At 34.7% G+C, this 23,039-nt stretch overlaps 1 protein-coding gene across 1 annotated transcript; it reads left to right on the forward strand.

Moving 5' to 3' along the window:
• The first annotated feature begins 2,743 nt into the window (after positions 1-2,743).
• Positions 2,744-22,482, forward strand: LOC132746803 (sorting nexin-4-like). Its single transcript, XM_060736055.1, has 14 exons — positions 2,744-2,875; positions 6,660-6,766; positions 7,402-7,540; positions 9,128-9,205; positions 10,076-10,147; positions 10,486-10,533; positions 11,730-11,785; positions 13,533-13,605; positions 15,931-16,058; positions 16,590-16,679; positions 17,776-17,866; positions 18,882-19,039; positions 21,366-21,480; positions 22,205-22,482. The coding sequence occupies exons 1-14, from the start codon at positions 2,783-2,785 to the stop codon at positions 22,250-22,252; spliced, it is 1,296 nt and encodes a 431-aa protein (XP_060592038.1). The 5' UTR covers positions 2,744-2,782; the 3' UTR covers positions 22,253-22,482.
• The last annotated feature ends 557 nt before the right edge of the window (positions 22,483-23,039 follow it).

Genomic DNA, 23,039 nt, shown 5'->3' on the forward strand with positions numbered 1-23,039 from the left:
ATTTTCTTATGATCTTTATGATAATAAAATCATTTTTCTATCCGGCGACTTGATGCTTTAGCAACAAAATATATCTACTTGTTCTTCTTTTACGCGTTAAGATGTTAGTGTAGGTAAATTGAGCAATACTGATTTCCTAGCAGTTTCCGGCCCCTAGCAGTTTCTGGCCCCTTTTCATTCGTCCTGTACGGTCTATTTTCAGCAATAAAGCCCCTGTGTTACTTAATCAAATGAGAGAAACAGCACAAAAATAAAAACAGCAGTTCATATATTTTGAAGAGTTTTCGGCTGTTTAAAGCTGCCTTAAATTAGGGAACTTGGTACATAACGAAATCCATAGCTACTCCTGGGGAATTATAGATAAATGCCCAAGTGCAAAAATTAATGTCAAATTCAATGTGCAATGTTACTTTTTGTTACTTTACCTGCATAGAATACAAGGACAGTATTTTCATATTTAGATATAAATTTCAAATAATTTATAGCACGGCAATAATTAACATTGAAAATGTAAAGGTTTGGTAAATTACTATGAAATTTTGAATAAACGCAAGAAAAGTATACAACTGTCTTACTCTAGATCTACTTCTATTTGAAAATAAAGTTTAAAAGCAAAATCAAATTAAAGGAAATGTTGGCCAGGTACCTAGCTGTACTACTATTAAAGTAGATTGATTCTCAATTCATTTCTTAAAAATAGCGTAATTAAAAACCGGAAATTGTTAGGAAACCAGTATAATTATATTATAATAAGTCAAACTCAAAGAAATGAAATGTTGCAAACCGTTGTGGAGACATTATATTATAAACGCAATTAAAACATTTCCTCTATTTTTAGGAAGACCTGTCTGAATTTGTGCAATATTTACAGATTGTTCCTTCCCAATTTTAATCTCATTAATAGATCAGTAGTGATACTTCGTAAAATCGTAGGAATATTCTTGTAACAAGTTGGCTTAATACCAATCAAATTCATTGAAATGTAAATTTTCATTAAGAAAGATACAATGTATGATGTTAACAATTAGATAATTGTTTGTCTAAATATTGTTAATAACACCTGGGATAGGTATGTGTTGTTACATTATTTGTATGTGTTGTTACAATTTTAATTTGAACGTGTATATATATACATTGGTATTTGCTTTACTTTTACAATTTACAAGAAAGAAATATACATAAGCCTTTGACTTCCTTTTCAATCCTGTTTTATATAATGTTGTTGTATCCTGATGGTATATGTTTGCATTATTTGAAATAAATACTGTTTAAAGGCACATTATGCGTCAGAAATGTATAAAATTTACTTACTTATGAAAGGGCAAACATGAGTATTATAAAGTTTAAGAAATGGTTTAAGTGCATGTTAGATGCTTAATACCAAAAAAAAAATAATATAAGTCTGAATGTAAATTTATTTGTCATAAAGGTAGCGGAATGTAAACGAAGAAGTATTTTGATTAAAAAAAATACTGTATCACTATATAATTATGCTAATTTCAAAAAGCAACAGAAGCAAAATATGGATAAAGTAACTGGCCAGTGAGTACATGTATCTGTTTCGAAACTATAACAGGACACCAAAAATAAAAAAGCTTTTTAGAAATAAAAATTAAAGCATTTTGGGGCATAATGGGCCCTTTTAATAAACCAATACCTGGGATAGGTAATATTTATTTTTGTATGAGTTCAAATGGCGATTTCATTTGTGAATGTATGAACATGGTATCTTGATATTGGAAAAAAAAACAACAAAAAACAATGTAAATGATCAATAACTTTGTGTTTTGTCTCAAATCATATTAGTTACCTCTCGAAAGAGCTGTTCGCAACAGCCCTCTTGAAGATAATGTCTACAATGTACCACATATATATAAACAATATATATATCTTATATTTAGCTCCATAAATGTACAGACAAAAATAGAAAGGATTGACACAGAGGAAGAAAATGAGTGAATTGGTGGTAATGCTTGACAAAAATTAGCTGTTCTTATTGTAACTATTTCATTGTGCCTCTATAGAACTTATGGACAGTAACATTTTGGGTGTTTTTTGAGGTTTTTTTATTGATTGTTTTTTATATAAAAATAAAGGTAATCATCTTAAAACTTCTTGTTTTCTGTTGTTTTTGTTAAATTTCATTTTCTTTCTTTGTAAGTGTTTATATTTTAAATAAATAATAGAAAATGGGGCGACTTTACCAAAAATCAAAATGGTTTTGGGCCGGATGATGTTAGCCTGGGGAATTTTCTTTCTATTTGTTCTATAGTAAATCAGTCACATTTGAGGCTTAATTCTGGATTCCACTGTTCTTGATGAATTATATACTGTCTTCAACTTTAAACATCAACACTATTCAAGTCAAATGAGGCCCAAAATATAATAGGTTAGCCATCTACTTTTTTCAGAAATCTTCATTCAGTTGTAACACAGTTTAAATTCACCACTTTAAAAACTCCTGACTGATGCTGGTGGGTGGTACATCTTTTATCCTTCCGCCAACAAATGAGTTTCCGGAGAATACACAAAAACAACTTTTAAACTCATCATATAACACACAAAAACTACACAAATGCAATAAATACACTTTAATTATGACTTAAATTGGGCCACTTCAAAATTTTAAAGAACTACTTTCTAGACTTCAACGGGTTCGGTCTAATTCTGTACCGGTTGACTAATTTGAGACCGGTTCCGGGAGAATAGTCTGTCATTCGTACGGAACGGTACGGTAAAATTCAACAAGGGGCACAACTCTGATTAAGAAAATTTATCCAAAATGGCCGACGATAACTCACCCACATATTCCCCTGACCATTTTCCAAGTTCTCCAGAAGAGGACTCTGTAGAGGTTGCCAAAAAGATGGGGAAAGTAATGAATTTTAATTGCTTCCTCAAAGATCGTAACGGCTTGTTGTGATTCAGTGCAGATAAGACAGAAGTTTGCACTAATCTATGTGAAAATAATTTTGTCCCTGTCCCCCACATAGGTCCTCCTCCTAGTCCAATATATTAGACGTTACAGGCTTGTTGTAGTTTTTGTCGGTCAAGCCTGACGTCTAATAGTTATTGCTCAAAAACGCATAGCATCATAAAAAATTCCAAAAATGTCTAGTGTCCTGCCTTGCAAGCTTTATTCAAAAGATTATCATATTTTCTTTCAATTTCATGCTCAATCATACACAAAAACTGTCAAACGATGTACTTATCAATTTAAAATAAAATATAAACATCAATCTGTTTTTGTCTATCAGCCATACTGGTTAAACAAGGTGCTTTACAGATTGATTTCAAATTTTTGAACGGAAAAATATATTCAAACACACTGACGGTGCATGGGCAATTATTTCGTTCAAAAAATATTCCGTTAGATTGTTCTGACTCAGTTAAACGCTTGCATTTGAATTAGCCAATCAGATTTCGCGCACTTTACGGCCGCCATTTGTTTATCGGCTGTAAAAGGAATTGAAATACATGAGAGGATTTAATCATGATTTTTCGGATGTGACAGGTTAATTATTTTGACAAAAGGTATTTATTTTTTAGTTTTGTTCATAAATAGGTAAAAAAATATGTAAATACACGCTGTCTTCATTGTTTTTCGTTCCGCCCGATTTTCTGGCGGAACATGCTATGGGTTTTTGAGCAATTTCGATATGACGTTGCTTTGCCCAGAAGCAAAAATATCTCAAAGCGACGTCATATTTATAGGACTAGTCCTCCTCCCTGTCCTCGCCTGTAGTGAGGTACGATTCGATAATTTATTAGACTTTTGCTCGTTGCAAACCGTACAAAATATAATTTTAAAGAGTCATCATGTACCCTCTGAAAGTAAATATTTCATTTCAAGATTCAAATCAAAATTTATTTTTGGTTTATATAATTTTCTAGACTTCCTGAAAAATGTCTACGTCCCTGTGAGGGGGTTGACATTAATATGCAATATAGATGAATCTGTAGAAAAACGTCAGCACAGCAGACATAACTAACATATTTTGCACAGATGATTTTTAAGCTAAAATCGGTCCGACTGCCTGACAGTTTTTAGGGACGAGGGCAGTTAATGTTCATTATTATATTGACGAATTCCTCAGTTGATGCTAGCGAGATTACTCTTCTTGAACATTGGGTTATGTAAAAATTCAGTGTCTATTCTAGGAATTGAAAAATAGGGGTGATTTTCCCCCCTCTATTTCAAAAAAGGGGGCGATTTTCAAAATCAAAGGGTGCCAATATAAACTGCCAATGTTAAAAAGTCTGCATTAAGTTTACACTGAGGCGTTCAACCGATGACATAATTAAAACAATAATATTTATTTAAGGCAGCAGAAGTTGTCCCCCCTTAATTTTTAAACGAAAACAAATTATTACAGAACTGCCGCGATTGATTATAAAGGGATTGGCAATACAAATAATCGAACTATCTTTCACGTCTAGATCGTAGCCAAGCTAGGAATTGCCTCATTTTTCTTGATTATTTACTACACTAAAATGGCGCCCAACTGTCAGACCTAGCACACTAGTTCCGGTCGATACGGAACATTCCGTTAATTTCCGTCAACTCACGTAACCAGTACCATACGGTACTAAATTATTATAATCAGCTTACAGTTACCTCCCTTCAGTTTTCGGTGTAAATGTAAACAAAACAACCAAATATAATGCGGGATGGAAGTTTTACGGTTTTGTTAACTTTTTTTATAGATGCGCGATTTTCACGCACATGATTTTCAATTGTGCGCGATCTGTTAAATACTAGCGTGAATCGCGCAATCGCGCGTCCTAGAATAGACACTGAAAATTATTTTCATAGGCCAACATCATTAATTTAGTCGAAAGCACACAGTAAACATCATGGCGTGCTTAAAGTATTAAAAAGGCGGAGTGCCTGGAATAAAAGAAAGTTAACGTGGTCAGAAAGAAGTGATAAGGAACAAAAAAAAGGGGGTGTGAAAAACCAGTTTAATTTAACGAAAAATGGAAGAAAGGGCAAGAATGGCTCAGTGCTATAAATTTAAATTTAATATGCAAATATCTGTCATAATATTATTTTGTTGTTTTGTTATAAATTAAGACATATTCAACACAGACCTTTGAGGCTGAGCTTTGTGCTGTTTGTTTAGCTTCTTGAATCAACAAAGCATCTTTTGTTGTTTTTTTAGACTTAATTAGCAGTCTACCATTTGCTAACTCTTAAGTGGTCAGGATTTTTGTTTTGGTGTCTGTCAATTGCACTATGTTGTAAATTTGTGCTACCACCATTTGCATAAGGGTTGTTCTTTTTTGTATCGCGGCACCATGTACAAAACAATCTATATTGTCCATCTACAACTTTCATTTCCAACCATTTGAATTCTTCTAACCAATTTTCTCTGAACTTTCTTTTTGTTTTAGACTTTGGTGTTTCTGGATTATTGTCATTTTTGGCACGCTTAGTTGGTGTGACACTCAAACTCTCAACATCACTTTCACGAGTACGTTTTGTACCAGCAAATCCTAAGTCAAACAGGCTTTTTTGAGCCATGATAAAATGCTTATTAAGAGCACATACACTAAAAATTTTAATGTAATATAGGGTTCGAACACGGCGACGTTAACACTAACGGTACATCAATTCAAATAAGCTGAGAATATGTAAGTTTATAAATACAGTTGCCTAAAATTTTGAGCAAAAACATTATTATGTTTTTAATTTTAATTTACTAAGGTGTTGAAAATGAACAATACCGGTAGACTAAATTAGCCACCTGCAAATATACTTCAAAACGTTCATTCCTACTTACCGCTGCAATTACAATTACCGCAGTCCAATCTTCATACGAAGTGTGACAAACCCCCACCCATTGTAAAAGCGTGTACAATATTGTTATTGTTTACCAATTAATGAAAATTATTATGCACACATGATATGCCGCGTATATTGATTAGCGACAACTTTCAATATCAATTCTCGCTATCAGACGCTAACCACGTGCGTATCAGTCAGTGATTGGCTTAAACCGCTTTAATGCGGATAATTCGTCACGCCTACTGTACCTGTAGGCGGGGCTAATAGCTCTGTCTAGCGCGGTGACGCAAATTGATTGACAAACAGTAAAGTTTCCATGCATCCATCGGAAATTTCCACGGGTCAAAAATGACACGCGAGCTGATTTTATGACGGGACAAATGAGTGCATTTGAGAATTTTCACGGGTCAAGACCCGTTTTATGACAATGTAAAAAACGAAATGTACTGTTCCTCCTGTATACTTGAGAAAGTTATATATGTAGTGAAAGCCAGGCCTGCCTGACTTTCACAAACGCTCTCAAACTGAGATAAATCTCAACTTAAGATTGTCTCAATATTGACTGAGATTCTTACTCACCTGAGAAAAATCTCAAGTTGGCTTTCTCTAAACTTTTTCTCAACATCATAAAGTTTTTCCTCCTTAAACAGTTAAATAGTAAAAAATAAGTAATAGAAATATCGCATTGTACTTCATTAGGTGTCACTACCCAGAGCTAAATCTGTACTGGAATTTTTCTTATTTTTTTTTGAAAAGGTCAATATTTTTTATTTAGTGATATGCTTTTATTTAGAAAGATATTATTCAACTCACCTTGACAACATAATGCTACTTTATCATACAAATCCTGAATTTTCATTTTTTGCAGACAAACATGTTACAGTGGATGGAGATAAGAGTGTCAGAACCTGAGAAAAGAACAACAACAGCCATGAAGATGACAGACACATATATGGTGTATCTAGTTGAGACAAGGTAGCTTCATTTTTTATAATAAAGAATCTGGCTAGTAATGTTGCATACATTTTCGCTGACCTCTGAAAATATACATAGAAGTGGCAGAGTGGTTATGGCCATTGACTTCAAACCACTTGCCTCTCACTGTTGTGGGTTCAAATACCTACAGGACTTTGTATTCTTTCATGTGATGAAGCTATCCTGCTAGCTTACACAATGTCGGTAGTTCAACTCAGGTGCCTGTTCTTGCTTGAAAGTGTAAAATCGCCATATGACCTATACCGACTGTGTTGGTGCGATGTGAAATCCAACACAACAACAAAAACAAGCTGGTTATGAAGTGATTAAAAAATTTTCTGTTCCTTATAGACGCAATTAGGAAGTATTTTCACAAGACAGAGAGAAAAAATTTAAAATTAATTGATGTTCTAAAATGTAATGAAATGGTGAATTGATGTATAATTAAATATTGAATATTGTTGATATCGTGATATTCATGGCATGATATTGAATGACTGTCATACTTTAAGTTCTAGCAGCACAGATTACAATACATGTATATAGGAGTAAATGTATGACTTAAAAAAAGTTGAAAGATTGAAGCAACTGTAAGTATTTGAGTTGTTTAATCAGTTCCTTGTTTCAATATTCAGGATTATGGACAACAGTGTTAAATGTAAAGGTGATGGTACAACTTCTTTATGGAGACGATATAGTGAATTTGAAATACTCAGAAATTACCTTGATATAATGCACCCAGCATTAGTTATTCCACCATTACCAGAGAAAAAAGTAAGTGCCATTTGAGTTTTATCATTCTTCTGGTAACTTTCATGGTGATTACAAGATCTAAATGGTAATGCAAGGTTTTTAGCCATGGGAAATTCTATAGAAGATGGAAATTCATGACATTCACAGTTATGTGTTTGGTCTTTATTATCCCCCGCCGAAAATTTTCGGCGGAGGATATAGAAATAGTCTCCGTCCGTCCGACCTTCCGTTCGTCCATCCGTCCGTCCGTCCGACATTTTTGTCCGGAGCATATCTCTAAAAGTATTAAAGTTATCAACTTGAAACTTCATAGGTGGATAGACCTCATTGAGGAGGAGTGCAGTGCACAAGAATGATAACTCTACCTTGCATGATTTTTGAGTTATTGCCCTTTGTTATTTTTCAAAATTGATTTTTGTCCAGAGCATAACTCCAAAAGCCTATGAGATATTAACATGAAACTTCATAGGTGCATAGATTTCACTCAGGAGGTGTGCAGTGCACAAGAATGATAACTCTACCTTTCTTAATTTTTAAGTTATTGCCCTTTGTTATTTTTCATACCTAATTTTTCACCTGAGTGGAGCATAACTCAAAAAGTGTTTGAGATATCAACATGAAATGTCATAGGTGGATAGATCTTATTGAGGAGGAATGTTGTGCGCAAGAATGATAACTCATCCCTTTACAATTTTTGAGTTATTGCCCTTTGTTTTTTTTCATGCTATTTTGTCCAGAGCTTATCTCAAAAAGTATTTGAGATATCAAAATGAAACTTCATAGGTGCATAGATCTCACTCAGGAAGTGTGCACTGCACAAGAATGATAACTCTACCTTTTATAATTTTTGAGTTATTGCCCTTTGTTCTTTTTCATACTTAATTTTTCAATTCAATTTTTTTCTCAAAAAGTATTTGAGGTATCAACTTGAAACTTCATAGGTGGGTAGGGATGCAGCACACAAGAATGATAACCTACCCTGCATTATTTTTCAGTAATTGCCCTTTGTTATTTTCAGCCATCAGTATTCACATAGGTTTCAAATCTGTAATAACTATAGCCATCAGTTTTCATTACCAAAAGACCTCTTAAAATGGAATTATTCCGCTCTACTACATAAACATTCTTCCAATGAGCAAACACATTCGGCGGGGGATGGCCATGTTGACATGGCTCTTGTTCTAATCCTTATTATGCTTAATTGTATAAGGAACTTGTTTTCCTTTGACATTAGATCAGACTATGGTAAATGTGAGGTATTTAAGCCAACAAGATAGAAATACTGTGATCTGTCCAGCTTTAAATTTGGAACTGTCCACTGAAAGTTTAAAGGATTTCAATATTGAATACAAAACATTGTCCTAGCAAAAGTATTAAGGATGGTCAGACAACAGAGAACAGAAGTGCAGACTGACCTTGCTATCTACTAGTGGTGAAGGCTGATAACTTCTGGTTCCTGTAGTCTGCAGGGTATGGGTTAAATCAGTCAGAATGCCAAGTACAATGTACTTTATTCTATAACAGTTGACAATATTGATAGAGTTGCAGTTACTGTAGATTGGAAAACATTTCGAATTTTAGTTTCATTGAAATGCTATTTATTTATAGGCTACATACACATGGCAGAATATGGCTACAGACAAATTTGAACCAGAATTTATTGAGCGTAGAAGAGCAGCGCTTGAAGTAAGCACATTATTTATTCCTTAAAAACAATTGTGTATGTTGTTTATATGAGTGAGACAACATTAATGATTACACCAGTCAGTAGTTGCCAAGTGTTGCAGTATCTGCCTTGTATACAAGAGGTTGTAGGTTTGTCTTATCTGCCATATTTACAATAAATTAATATTGATGTTATTAGTTATGTATGATTAATTATGTCATAAAGTTTTATTTCAAGTGTGTGTTCAAGAGAGAAATATATTGTTTTATTACTTTGGAAATATTGACATGATATACATGTATGAAGAATAATATATAAAAAAATAGAATAATTTAAAAATTGTCAAATATTACTGTCTATCAGACTTGGACTGTTTCTAACTTTCAGTTGAAGAAATATGTTTAGAATAAGTGTTATGCCCATAACTTTTGGTTATTTACTCTTATGATAAGAGTAAATAGCAAAAAAAAGCATGAAAGGACTCCAACAACATTCACCTCTAATGATAGACTAATTTTTTTTTCATGACTGTAAAATTTCATGTTTGGTAATTTAAACAGCAATATTCTGTTTGTAAAGGAAACTGTCTTCAGTAACCTTGTAAAGACAAAATAAAGGAAACTGTCTTCAGTAACCTTGTAAAGACAAAATAAAGGAAACTGTCTTCAGTAACCTTGTAAAGACAAAATAAAGGAAACTGTCTTCAGTAACCTTTTAAAGACAAAATAAAGGAAACTGTCTTCAGTAACCTTGTAAAGACAAATTAATATGTTAAATAAATTTTATAATCAAGAGTATTTTATATTTATTTTGACTGTGCAGTTAGTCTGTCACTTTCAACTGTATTGTGAATTAAGCGTAATAATAATGCAATAATAACAATTTTCCAGATATATTTGTTGAGATGTGCAGCCCACCCCATTCTGTGTTTGGATAAAATCTTTATCGGTTTTCTTCAAAAGGTATGAATAATTATAATCTGCCTGTCAGCTGATTGTTATATAACTTCTGAAAATTTGTTTCTACATTCTTATCTTTTACTCTAAAGTAATCATGTACCCTGGCACTCAAATTACACAAGCCTCTAAGAGTTGTTATTGAATTTTCCAATTTTGCTTGATTAACTTTTTTTGGTCAGGTAAATGAGACATCTATTAAAAATTATATGTTTTTTTGCACATTGATTAATATTTTACATAGTCACATATCTATTTTTGCTCAATAAATAACTTTTAAACAGGCATTGAAATGAGATTTTCAGCAGAAGAATGTACAATCAATTTTATTATTCATTTTACAGGATGAAGGCTGGAAAGATTCTGTATATGCAACAGAGTTTCAGAGTAAGGTAAGATTTGGTGTACCCGATATCTAGTGACAGATATCAGCAACTACATGACTGTATGAACTATGATAGCTTATATGTTCAAATCTAGCTATTTTATAAATTATTTTACTCTAAAAGTGTATAAAGCTATATATTTGCTGTCTGTGAATTGTAAAATTATTGTTGTTTATATTGTGATTTAAATGATAATTAAAGAATAACTAGAATGAAAGAAATTTGTATTTTTTATTGAAAGCGAATAGAGCATGGGTGAAATCATTGCCAACGGGCAACCCTACCAAAAATAGCAGCAGAATATTTTGTTCCGGAATATTTTATTCTGTTTACGTTCACTTAATATGTATATTGAACTGCACAGACATTCTTTGTTACATATATTTCAACAATGACCAAAAGGTTATGAAAACAATAATTTTACTGTTGTTAAATATTCATAAGATATGTCCACAGATTTAGCTTTATACACTTTAACTACCTGTTGTGAAAGAAAAAGTTTTTTGGTTAAAGAATACATGTATCTCTAAATGTGCTTGTTTTTGTTTGACTATTTGAAACATCGGCTTAACATTTTACATGTGGAAATCAACTTTGGCAAGCACAATATTATCTTGTAATATGCTGTTAAGCTTTCTAACAAGTAATTGCTTTATTTTTTTCTTAATTTAAGGCACATGAAGCCTCCGAAATGAATGAATTTTTCTTTCCCTAAAAAGGGCAAACATATGTTTTAAAAATTAATGTTGTAATAATTGATTTAAAACATGCAAATTGCTTATCACTAGAAGGCAAAAGCCCTGAATGTGAAATAATTTGTAATCAAAAAGGAGCAAAATTTATGACTGCCATACAAAAATCTGGACTTAATTATTATACGTATTGCCAAAAAGAAAGAGAAGCAAAAGGTGGCTCAACTAAATAGCAAATGAGTAAGGTTTGGGCATCAAAAGTAAAAAGCTTTTGAAAAATAAAAAACATAATTGAGGCTTACCCTGTGATGGGTGTTTACGAATTGAGTCAATAATAGTAATTGATACATTCTATATTTAATTAAAAGAATAAGGGGTAAATTCTGTTACAACATGTTAGATGGTACTTGGCTATTTTGCTTATTCTACTGTTTCTTGCTTATTTTCATTCTCCATTCTTAGGCTGTGGTATGTATGCATATTTTTATTGATCCCTCTGTTTGTTTCCAGGCAGAATCTAGATTGAAAGCTATCAGCGCATCATTTCGTCTCAAGAAACCAGATAAGTATGTATTGACAAAATTCCTTTTCTAATGCTTATTAACTGCAAAGAGTTTGTTAGCTGATATTCTAACCTTTTCAGCTTCAACCTGCTGAAACAAGTGATGAGGCTTTGCCATCAGCATAAGGCCAGGCCAGCCTGCACAATTGTGCAATCTGACTACAGTCTATACTGTTGGCATTTCTTTTTTTTTAAGCTCACCTGAGCTAGCTCAGGGTGAGCTTTTAGGATCGTTGAAGGCTTTTCGTCCGTCCACACATGTTCGTTAACACTCTAGCGGTCACCTTTTTGCCTCAATCATCATCAAACTTTGTCAGGATGCTTATCTAGTTGATAGCTCGGATGAGTCTGAACATGGGTCATCTCGGATTAAAAACAAGGTCACAGGAGCTAAAAATAGGAAACCTTGTTAACACTCTAGCGGTCACATTTTTGCCTCAATCATCATTAATCTTGGTCAGGATACTTGTCTAAGTGATACCTCGGATGAGTTCGAACATTGGTCATCTCCGATGAAAAACTAGGTCACCAGAGCTAAAAATAGAAAAACCTTGTTAACACTCTTGTGGACACATTTTTGCCTCAATCATCATCAAACTTGGTCAGGATGCTTATCTAGTTGATAGCTCATATGAGTTTGAACATGGGTCATCTTGGATGAAAAACTAGGTCACCAGAGCTAAAAATAGAAAAACCTTGTTAACACTCTAGTGGTCACATTTTTACCTCAATCATTATCAAACTAGGTCAGGATGCTTGTCTAGGTGATAGCTTGGATGAGTTTGAACATGGGTCATCTCGGATTAAAAACTAGGTCACAGGAGCTTAAAATAGAAAAACCTTGTTAACACTTTAGCAGTCACATTTTTGCCTCAATCATCATAAAACTTTGTCAGGATGCTTGTCTAGGTGATAGCTCGGATGAGTTCGAACATGGGTCATCTTGGATTAAAAACTAGGTCACCAGAGCTAAAAATAGAAAAACTTTGTTTGCACTATAGCGGTCACATTTTTGCCTCAATCATCATAAAACTTTGTTAGGATGCTTGTCTAGGTGATAGCTCAGATGAGTTCGAACATGGGTCATCTGGGATGAAAAACTAGGTCACAGGAGCTAAAAATAGAAAAATCTTGTTAACACTCTAGTGGCTACTGTTTTGATCCAAATATCCTGTAAATTGGTCTGAAAGTTTGTTTTGATGATTTCTAGGTCAAGTTCGAATATGGGTCACCTGGGTAAAAACTAGGTCACACTGCTCAAATATGGATAATTCTTGTTAACACTCTAGTGTTCACATATTTGACTCATCTGTCATGAAACTTGGTCAGAATGCTTGTTCGGATGAGTTTGATGGGTCAGGTGAGTGATCTAGGACCATCATGGCATTCTTGTTTCATTTTGATATCAAAATCTCATAAAGTTTGAATGGACTGGTCCAAATTTTACTTGTTTACAGGAAATTACATAAATTACAGGTATTTCAATATCAAAATGTTATGATAATTACGTTGATTTTCTTTTACTGAAAAGCAGGATGGCATGGCTGTATTATCAGAGGGACAGAGTTAATAATCTCAACTCAAGATTTGTTTTAGGTAAACTTGTGCAGGCCTCCATAGTTTTTGATAACCATGGCATTTATATTTTTACTTTTTAAACTGTGTAACCTTAACTGGCTAGAGTGTTAAATTGATACATTGACTTTGTTGTTGGTTCACACATTCATTATTAATAATGTCACTAATTTCAGACGATTTGAAGAAGTAAAGAATTACAGTGGAGAACTACAGAGTAACATAGCCAATCTTCTTAAAGTTCGAGCTGTAAGTCTACTTTTACTCAGTACATTTTTATGCCCCCTTTTGAAAAAAAGGGGGTATATTGCTTTGCACTTGTCGGTCCGTCGGTCCGTCGGTCCGTAGACCAAATGGTTTCCGAGTGATAACTAAAGAACCCTTAGGCCTAGGAACTTCAAACTTGGTATGGTGATTGGTCATGACAAGTAGATGACCCCTATTGATTTTGGGGTCAAGGGGTCAAAGGTCAAGGTCACATTGACCTTGTAAGCAAAAACGGTTTCCGATCAATAACTAAAGAACCTTAAGGCCTAGGAACTTCAAACTTGGTATGGTGATTTGTCATGATCAGTAGATGACCCCTATTGATTTTGGGGTCAAGGGGTCAAAGGTCAAGGTCACATTGACCTTGTAAGCAAAAACGGTGTCCGATCAATAACTAAAGAACCTTAAGGCCTAGGAACTTCAAACTTGGTATGGTGATTTGTCATGATCAGTAGATGACCCCTATTGATTTTGGGGTCAAGGGGTCAAAGGTCAAGGTCACATTGACCTTGTAAGCAAAAACGGTTTCCGATCAATAACTAAAGAACCTTAAGGCCTAGGAACTTCAAACTTGGTATGGTGATTTGTCATGATCAGTAGATGACCCCTATTGATTTTGGGGTCAAAGGTCAAGGTCACATTGACCTTGTAAGCAAAAACGGTTTCCGATCAATAAGTAAAGAACCTTAAGGCCTAGGAACTTCAAACTTGGTATGGTGATTGGTCATGATCAGTAGATGACCCCTAACGATTTTGGGGTCAAGGGGTCAAAGGTCAAGGTCACATTGACCTCTTGGGTAAAAACGGTTTCCGATCAATAACAAAAGAACCCTTAGGCCTAGGAACTTCAAACTTGGTATGGTGATTGGTTATGACCAGCAGATGACCCCTATTGATTTTGGGGTTAAGTGGTCAAAGGTCAAGGTCACATTGACCTTGTAGGTTAAAAACGGTTTCCGATCAATAACGAAAGAACCCTTAGGCCTAGGGACTTCAAACTTGATATGGTGATTGGTCATGATCAGTAGATGACCCTATTGATTTTGGAGTTAAGGGGTCAAAGGTCAAGGTCACATTGACCTTGTAGGTAAAAACGGTTTCCGATCAATAACGAAAGAACCCTTAGGCCTAGGGACTACAAACTTGATATGGTGATTGGTCATGATCAGTAGATGACCCCTATTGATTTTGGGGTCAAGGGGTCAAAGGTCAAGGTCACATTGACCTCTTAGGTAAAAACAGTTTCGGATCAATAACTAAAGAACCCTTAGGCCTAGGAACTTCAAACTTGGTATGGTGATTGGTCATGATCAGTAGATGACCCCTATTGATTTTGGGGTCAAGGGGTCAAAGGTCAAGGTCACATTGACCTCTTAGGTAAAAGCAGTTTCCGATCAATAACTAAAGAACCCTTAGGCCTAGGAACTTCAAACTTGGTATGGTGATTGGTCATGACCAGCAGATGACCCCTACTGATTTTGGGGTTAAGGGGTCAAAGGGAAAGGTCACATTGACCTTGTAGGTAAAAATGCTTTCCGATCAATAACTTAAGAACCCTTAGGCCTAGGAACTTCAACTTGGTATGGTGATTGGTCATGACCAGCAGATGACCTATTGTTTTTAGGGTCAAGGGGTCAAAGGTCATGTAACATTGACCTTGTAGGTAAAAACGGTTTCCGATCAATTAACTAAAAACGCTTAGGCCTAGGAACTTCAAACTTTGTATGATGATTGGTGGTGACCAGCAGATGACCCCTATTGAGTTTTGGGTCAAGGGGTCAAAGGTCAAGGTCATGACCAGTAGATACTTGATAACCTTTATTAATTGTTTGATCACTGGGTCAAAAGTCATGCATAATTACCTTATCACATGAATAATTGGCTGCTGATAGGGGGCATACATGTTTTACAAACATATCTTGTTAATCTAAATTTGTAGTGGTTCTACACTGTATATTCTCTAGCATTAAACCAAAGCTACATAGTTGTATAAAACTATATTGTATACCAGCATTCATGACATGAAACATGTAGACTTATTGTGGTCTCTGAAAAAGGGTCGGTTTAAGATGTTCTAAATTTGAAACATGTCTTTGATTTTCCCCAAGTGTCTTGAGATGTCATGTATGCAATATTAAAATTGGATTTTTTCCACCTCATAATAAAATGCTTATATCAACAAATTGCTTCAACACAGAGGTTGTAACATATAGAAATATAGTGTAAAATAATAAACTTAAGAGTCTAATCATGGTTAGTCAAGAGTATATCAAGAATAGATTTAAAAAAATTGATTGTGTATTATAGAGGATGGCTGATCATCAGTATGGTATACATAAACTGCATGCAAACTATCACCGAGTGTTCAACGAATGGAGTGGTATAGAGAAAGATATGTCAGAACCTCTACAGAGTGCTGGGCATTATATGAATGTGTAAGTATTGCAGGGAAGTAAATGAATATTCAAGTATTGCAGGGCTTTGTATGAATGTGCAAGTATTGAAGGGCATAATATGAATTTATAAGTATTGGAAGGAAAAATATGAGTGTTAAAGTATTGCAGGGCATTATATGAATTTACAAGTATTGCAGGGCATTATATGAATTTATAAGTTTTGGAAGGAAATATATGAGTATGAAAGTATTGCAGGGCATTATATGAATTTACAAGTATAGCAAGGAATTATATGAATGTGAAAGTATTCTGGGGCATTATAGGAATGTGTAAATATTGTAGGAAATGATATGACTGTGTACAGTAAGTATTTCAGGGTATTAATGAAATATGTAAGTTTTGCAGGGATTTATATTAATTTGCAAGTATTTCAGGGCATTATATGACTGTGCAAGTACATCTTTATGAAAATTGCTTTATTTTCCCCATATCAACAAGGCCATGGTTCTAGTTTCCTCAAAGCTGCCTGAGTTAGATTTGAGCTATTAATTATGGTTAAGATTCTTACAGGGATTCACAGTCTATTGATGCTATATTGGAGGAGGAAGAACAATATGCAGATCAGTTGAAGGAGTATATGGCATTTGGTGAATCTCTCAGGTAAGTTGACTTTATTCTTTGATCATCTCCTTTGGTAGCATTATTTGTTTGTTATGCTTGTGTTATAATTAGAATTAATACACTTGTTACTATAATTTATATTTAACAAATAATACATGGCCTTGAGGGCAATATGCAAGTTTACGGATTGATTGGTCAGACTGAGGAAGGTATATGGCCCGAAGCGCAGCTGAGGGACATATACCTTCTGAGGTCTGACCAACCAGTCCGTAAACTTGCATTTTGCCCGAAAGGCCATGTTTTATTTGTTATATTATACCGAATCTAAATCCTTTCATCCCTTTTGTTGCTGACATTTTTACTATAATTTACTTTCAAATAATAATTTATTTGTTCAGTGTGTGAAATATCTCAAACCCTAGTCGGAATAATTATTATTATTTTCAAGTGATACAGCAAAAAATCATGCTCTTCTTTTGTTATTCAATTTTTGTTAATCAAATTAAACAGGCAAAAAAACCTGATCTTTAAGATTTAATATGACGTCATCCAGTCCATATAAGAATGATGGACCGTTAATACACTTGTTACTATATACAGTAACATAATTCCCCTGATTTCAACTGGTTATGAGTGTCACATGACTGATAAGGAGTTTGCGGCCTGGGACATACTGCAGATTAAATTGATATTATCAGGCTTAGTATTATAGCCTTACCTTGCTAAATTTCTTAATTGGACTTGTCCATCTCTTAGTCTCTAACAAAAACATGTATTAGTTTTTCCCATGAAAGGAAGAAACTACAAATAAGAGGTACACATCTATGCATGTTAAAATGTTAAAAGACCTTTCGTTATTTTCTGAACTGGGAATCTACCCTGCTTTACAACAGTCCATACCTTTTATATTGGAGAATTTTAGCATGGTGACCCTTTGGAAAGTAAAAGAATTAACCAGAACCTATTTAAACACGTGAATGGTTCTGTTAATAAAAAAAAAAGCCATGCAATTTAAGCCTAAAAGTTGAGTTTTGAGAATTTTCACAGTTTGGGGAATTGTCTTTAAATTGGGGATTTTATGCGAAATTTATTATTGAGATCCATAATAAAGCTGTTTATTTCTATTAATGAACAGGTCAGTATGTAGGAAGTATGAATGTATGCAGTATGACCATGAAAGAGCCGAGGATAGTCTTGCTAGTAAATCCAGTCAAAAAGAAATGCTGGTATGTCAAGTGTTCATATTTGAGCCGTGTCACGACAAAACCAACATAATGGGTTTGCGACCAGCATGGATCCAGACCAGCCTGCGCATCCGCGCAGTCTGATCAGGATCCATGCTGTTCGCTATCAGTTTCTCTATTTGTAATTGTGTTTGTCAGCGAACATAATGGATCCTGATCAGACTGCGCAGGCTGGTCTGGATCCATGCTGGTCGCAAACCCATTATGTTGGTTTTGTCATGACACGGCTCATTTGTTTTCTAGAGATTGTGCATGCCAGTATATGCATTATTTCTGTGACAAGCATGCATTAAACAAAAAAAAATTAAACCAAAGACATTTTGTATGAATCCCACTCATGACAGAATTAAATGTCAAGGCACCAACTCTTTCTTAACCACCAAGCACAATCCCCTGCTTAAGGTTATGTTTAATAATCAAGGGGGGATATAATTATGGTTAATGTTCTGAACAAATGCTATAAAAGTAAGTGCCATATTTGTTTTTCAAAGAATTCTGCTTTTAGTCATTTATAATTCCTAAACACCAAAAATTCATCTTTCGAAACAATCTGTGCCAAGTTAATATCCTTATAATTTCCTTTGATATGCATTACATAATTTATATGTGAACTTGTTTTAGAACAATAAGTATTTTTGTTTTTCACATACTGATTATTAACATCAGGTTACATTTTAAGTTTTTAGAACAAAAGCGTCAAGAGGAGACATAAATGAGCCGTGTCATGACAAAACCAACATAATGGGTTTGCGACTAGCATGGATCCAGACCAGCCTGCGCATTCGCGCAGTCTGATCAGGATCCATGCTGTTTGCTTACAACTCTATAACAAGTAGAGAAACTGATAGCGAACAGCATGGATCCTGATCAGACTGCGCGGATGCTCAGGCTGGTCTGGATCCATGCTGGTCGCAAACCCATTATGTTGGTTTTGTCATGACACGGCTCAAATAATGTTAAAATTTGTTTTGATAATTTGATTATTGTTCTATGTAAGGCTCAGGGGAAGACTGCAGGAGGATTTAGCCTAAGTGGAATGAAGAAAGCTCTGTTTGGTAACGACACACAGGAGCAACGGGAACTAAAGTTGAAACATCTAGATGAGCAAATCAAACTTACAGAACAAGAACTGGCACAAATTAATGAAGAAACACAGTAAGTTGTTTATCTTGTCACGAAATAATTTTCTATTTTATCTATTCTACTGTCGTTGTTTTTTTATCACTTTTGGGGGAAGGGGGTCGGTGCCCTTTGGAGGGGGGGGGGGAATGCAAGAGGAGGGGGAATTTTATTTGTTTATTTATTTTGTTTATATTGTTTTCTTTCCGGTAGAAAAAGGGAGCAGCTGTTGCAACACAAAGTTTAAAATATGTTGCTTTCTCTTAATATATGGAGCTAAAATATCAACGTGTCGCATGTTAAACTTGTTGGGATGCCAGGAGTAGCTCCCCTTACCTACCCGTGAACGATTTGTAAACAACCTTGCTTAACAGTAAGTCTTACAGGCATAAAATAAAACAAATTTCGGCAGTTAGTTGCAAAAAAAAAAATATGATATTCATTGCATGCAGATTCGGGCTTCTGTATAGGGGGAAATTTCAGCTTTGAGGGGGAAAAAACATACTATTTTGAGGAGGGAATGGGGCCAAATTTCGCCAAATATTGTGGTGAAAAAAACACTGACTTTATATGAATTGTTTGTGGTACAATCAGTCAGAGTTGTCTATCAAACTCCAAGGTTAGTAGGTCATTGTGTAAGGTGGCTCTATAGTTTTCTTGCGTAAAAGAATAATAATGGGGTGATTAGAAACTACAGTAGTGAGGGGCTAGTGGTTTGAAGTCATTGAACATAACCACTCAATTACAGATGCCCCTGAAATTTTACTTGTTTTGATACTTTTTTTAAACCAGGTTTTCAACGAAAACCGGGTTATTGTAATGCCAAATTCGGCGGGCAGGTGGGCGGGCAGGCGTCAACTTTTGGTTTCCGCTCAATAACTTTAGTTTGCTTTGGCCTATTGACACCAAACTTGGTGTATGGATAGCTTATATCAAGAGGCAGCTTGGGATTGCTACCCAGGTGTCTGTGATCAAGGTCAAGGTCACTGTTACTAAAAATAGAAATTCAGTTTCCGCTCAATAACTTGAGTTTGCTTTGACCTATTGACACAAAACTTGGTGTATGGATAGCTTATATCAAGAGGCAGCTTGGGATTGCTACCCAGGTGTATGTGATCAAGGTCAAGGTCACTGTTACTAAAAATAGAAATTCAGTTACCGCTCAATAACTTGAGTTTGGTTTGGCCTATTGACACCAAACTTGGTGTATGGATAGCTTATATCAAGAGGCAGCTTGGGATTGCTACCCAGGTGTCTGTGATCAAGGTCAAGGTCACTGTTACTAAAAATAGAAATTCAGTTTCCGCTCAATAACTTGAGTTTGGTTTGGCCTATTTACACCAAACTTGGTGTATGGATAGCTTATATCAAGAGGCAGCATGGGATTGCTATCCAGGTGTCTGTGATCAAGGTCAAGTTCACTGTTACTAAAAATAGAAATTCAGTTTCCGCTCTATAACTTGAGTTTGCTTTGGCCTATTGACACCTAACTTGGTGTATGGATAGCTTATATCAAGAGGCAGCTTGGGATTGCTACCCAGGTGTCTGTTATCAAGGTCAAGGTCACTGTTACTAAAAATAGAAATTCAGTTTCTGCTCAATAACTTGAGTTTGGTTTGGCCTATTGACACCAAACTTGGTGTATGGATAGCTTATATCAAGTGGCAGCTTTGGATTGCTATCCAGGTGTCTGTGCTCAAGGTCAAGGTCAATGTTACTAAAAATAGAAATTCAGTTTCCACTCAATAACTTGAGTTTGCTTTGGCCTTTTGACACCAAACTTAATGAATGGGTAGCTTATATCAAGAGGCAGCTTGGGATTGCTACCCAGGTGTCTGTGATCAAGGTTAATGTATGTGGTTTTCATGTTATAACTTGAGTTTGCTTTGACCTTTTGACACCAAACTTGCTGAGTGGCAGCTTTGGATTGCTACTTAGATATCTGGGAGCAAGTTCAAGGTCATTTGCTTTAGCTTACAATAGAATTTTCAGCTTCTACCCAATAACTTCAGTGCACTTTGACCTATTGATTGCTGTCACATAAAAACTTGGCCGTTGAAAACCTGGTTTTCGTCGCATTGCGGCGCTTCTTGTTTATATACTAGTATATTACTTATTGATATAACACTTGAATATTATAAAATATGTATCAGAATGTAAATTAGCCACTATGACAGCAAATAAAGTGGGGCTTTAGTGTCCTATGGAGACATTTGTAGTTACACATACGATCATACATTCTTTATTTGTTGACTGATTTGCATTAAAATACATTGACAAACTTCAGGGTCAGGTGAATCCTCTGATTTGAGAGAAATTCTTGTTTTCCTCTGAATTCTAGTGTGTTGTAATTAAATTTCAGAAAATTTGTAGAAGCTGCCTTGCGTGATATAGACAGATTTAAAAGACAGAAAACAAAAGACCTGAAAGAGATTTTCACAAATTACGCCATCATGCAGATCAAACAGTGTAAAAAGGTAAGAAAAAAAAGTATATTTGAACCTTACCATGACAAAACCAACCTAGTGTGTTTGCGACAAGCATGGATCCAGGACAGCCTGTGCATCTGCTCATCTGCATAGTCTGTTCAGGATCCATGCTGTTCACCTACAAACCCTATTACAAGTAGGGAAACTGATAGCGAACAGCATGGATCCCGACCAGATTGCACGGATGCGCAGGCTGGTCTGGATCCATGCTGGTCGGAAACGCACCATGTTGGCTTTGTCATAGCGCTGCTCAAATTTTTATAATGTGAATACAACTGAAGATTACTCTTTCAGAATGTAAGTACCGTATCTATAATGAATAGGATATAGCGGCAGTTTAAATTCTTGACAAGTGGGAGTTGAAGCAATGCAATACGGGTAACTTACAAGAATTTGAGACATTTATAACATTTGATGACAAATGTTTGTTTTAGACAATCGTAGTGGACTTTAAGGTCATGTCAAAGAGAGCACTGGTTATTTCTGCATGTCAAAAGCGATATAGAGCTTATCTTATACTGTTATATATATTTCAACTCTAAATAAATATTGACTTTACTTGATTTGACTTTTGGGGATTCTCTTAAGCTGGTTATATTAACTTACCCAAGTGCATACTTTGAAACTATTTTCTTTTTTTAGGTGCAAACACTCATATGTTATTTGTTGTATAGAATTGTATTTCATATATAAACTTTAATGTTTTTTTCAGGGCATTGCAATCTGGACAAGTGCTAAAGATTGTTTTACTAAAATGTAAGAAATAATTAATATGAGTGAGAAATTACAGCAGAGTTACGGAATGTTATGGATGGAAACAGTTTAAAGGTGGTTGCTCAAGGATAGGTCATCTTGTTCACAGACAGTTTTGTTTTGTACACCATGTGTATACATAATTACGTGTTGTGTGAATACACAACTCAGTTGCATAGAATTTGATTTGCAGTGTTTTACAGAAGTGTACACGTTACATGTATACATATATATATATAATGTATATGTAGTTGTATTGTTCAACATTCATGATATCAAAATTCATGATATTGACATTGACAGTCGGGACAGATTTAGCTGTGTAGCACAGTGTGTTCATTATGTGTAAACAGTTATCTTGTATGGCATATACAATTATGTTGCCTTCAGCCGTGTTGTTTGCTGTGTACAGTATTATTGTATGCAGTTTTTGTCTTATTTAGTACACCAAATCATAACATATATTGTAAAGTTTGTGATAGCATAGTGCAATTAGAACCTACTCATTTCGCCTATATGACTGAAATACTGTTGGAAAAAGGCGTAAAATGAAACAAACAAACAAACAAACCTACTCATTTAGAAGCTAGTCAAAACCACCATGTTGGATAAAAATTTGGAATAACTATTTTTTATGTTTTTAATGTGTAATAGGTAAAGGAGAAATGTACAGCAAAAATTTAAATTCAACTGAGGTTTTTTGACATAACAAGACAGGATTTTTTTTTTTTTTGATACCTTAACTATTTTTTCATTGTTCAAAATGTCCTTAATTCTTTGAAAAGAGTTAAACA

Source organism: Ruditapes philippinarum, unplaced genomic scaffold, assembly GCF_026571515.1.
Source record: "Ruditapes philippinarum isolate M1 unplaced genomic scaffold, ASM2657151v2 ctg6021_1_1_1_1, whole genome shotgun sequence".
NCBI classification, from domain to species: Eukaryota; Metazoa; Mollusca; class Bivalvia; order Venerida; family Veneridae; genus Ruditapes; species Ruditapes philippinarum.

Coding starts and splice junctions, on each gene's coding strand:
- LOC132746803 (XM_060736055.1), top strand. CDS start 2,783: ATGGCCGACGATAACTCACCCACATATTCCCCTGACCATTTTCCAAGT. Junction 7,541..9,127: donor CACCATTACCAGAGAAAAAA/GTAAGTGCCATT, acceptor ATTTATTTATAG/GCTACATACACATGGCAGAA. Junction 10,148..10,485: donor TTATCGGTTTTCTTCAAAAG/GTATGAATAATT, acceptor TTCATTTTACAG/GATGAAGGCTGGAAAGATTC.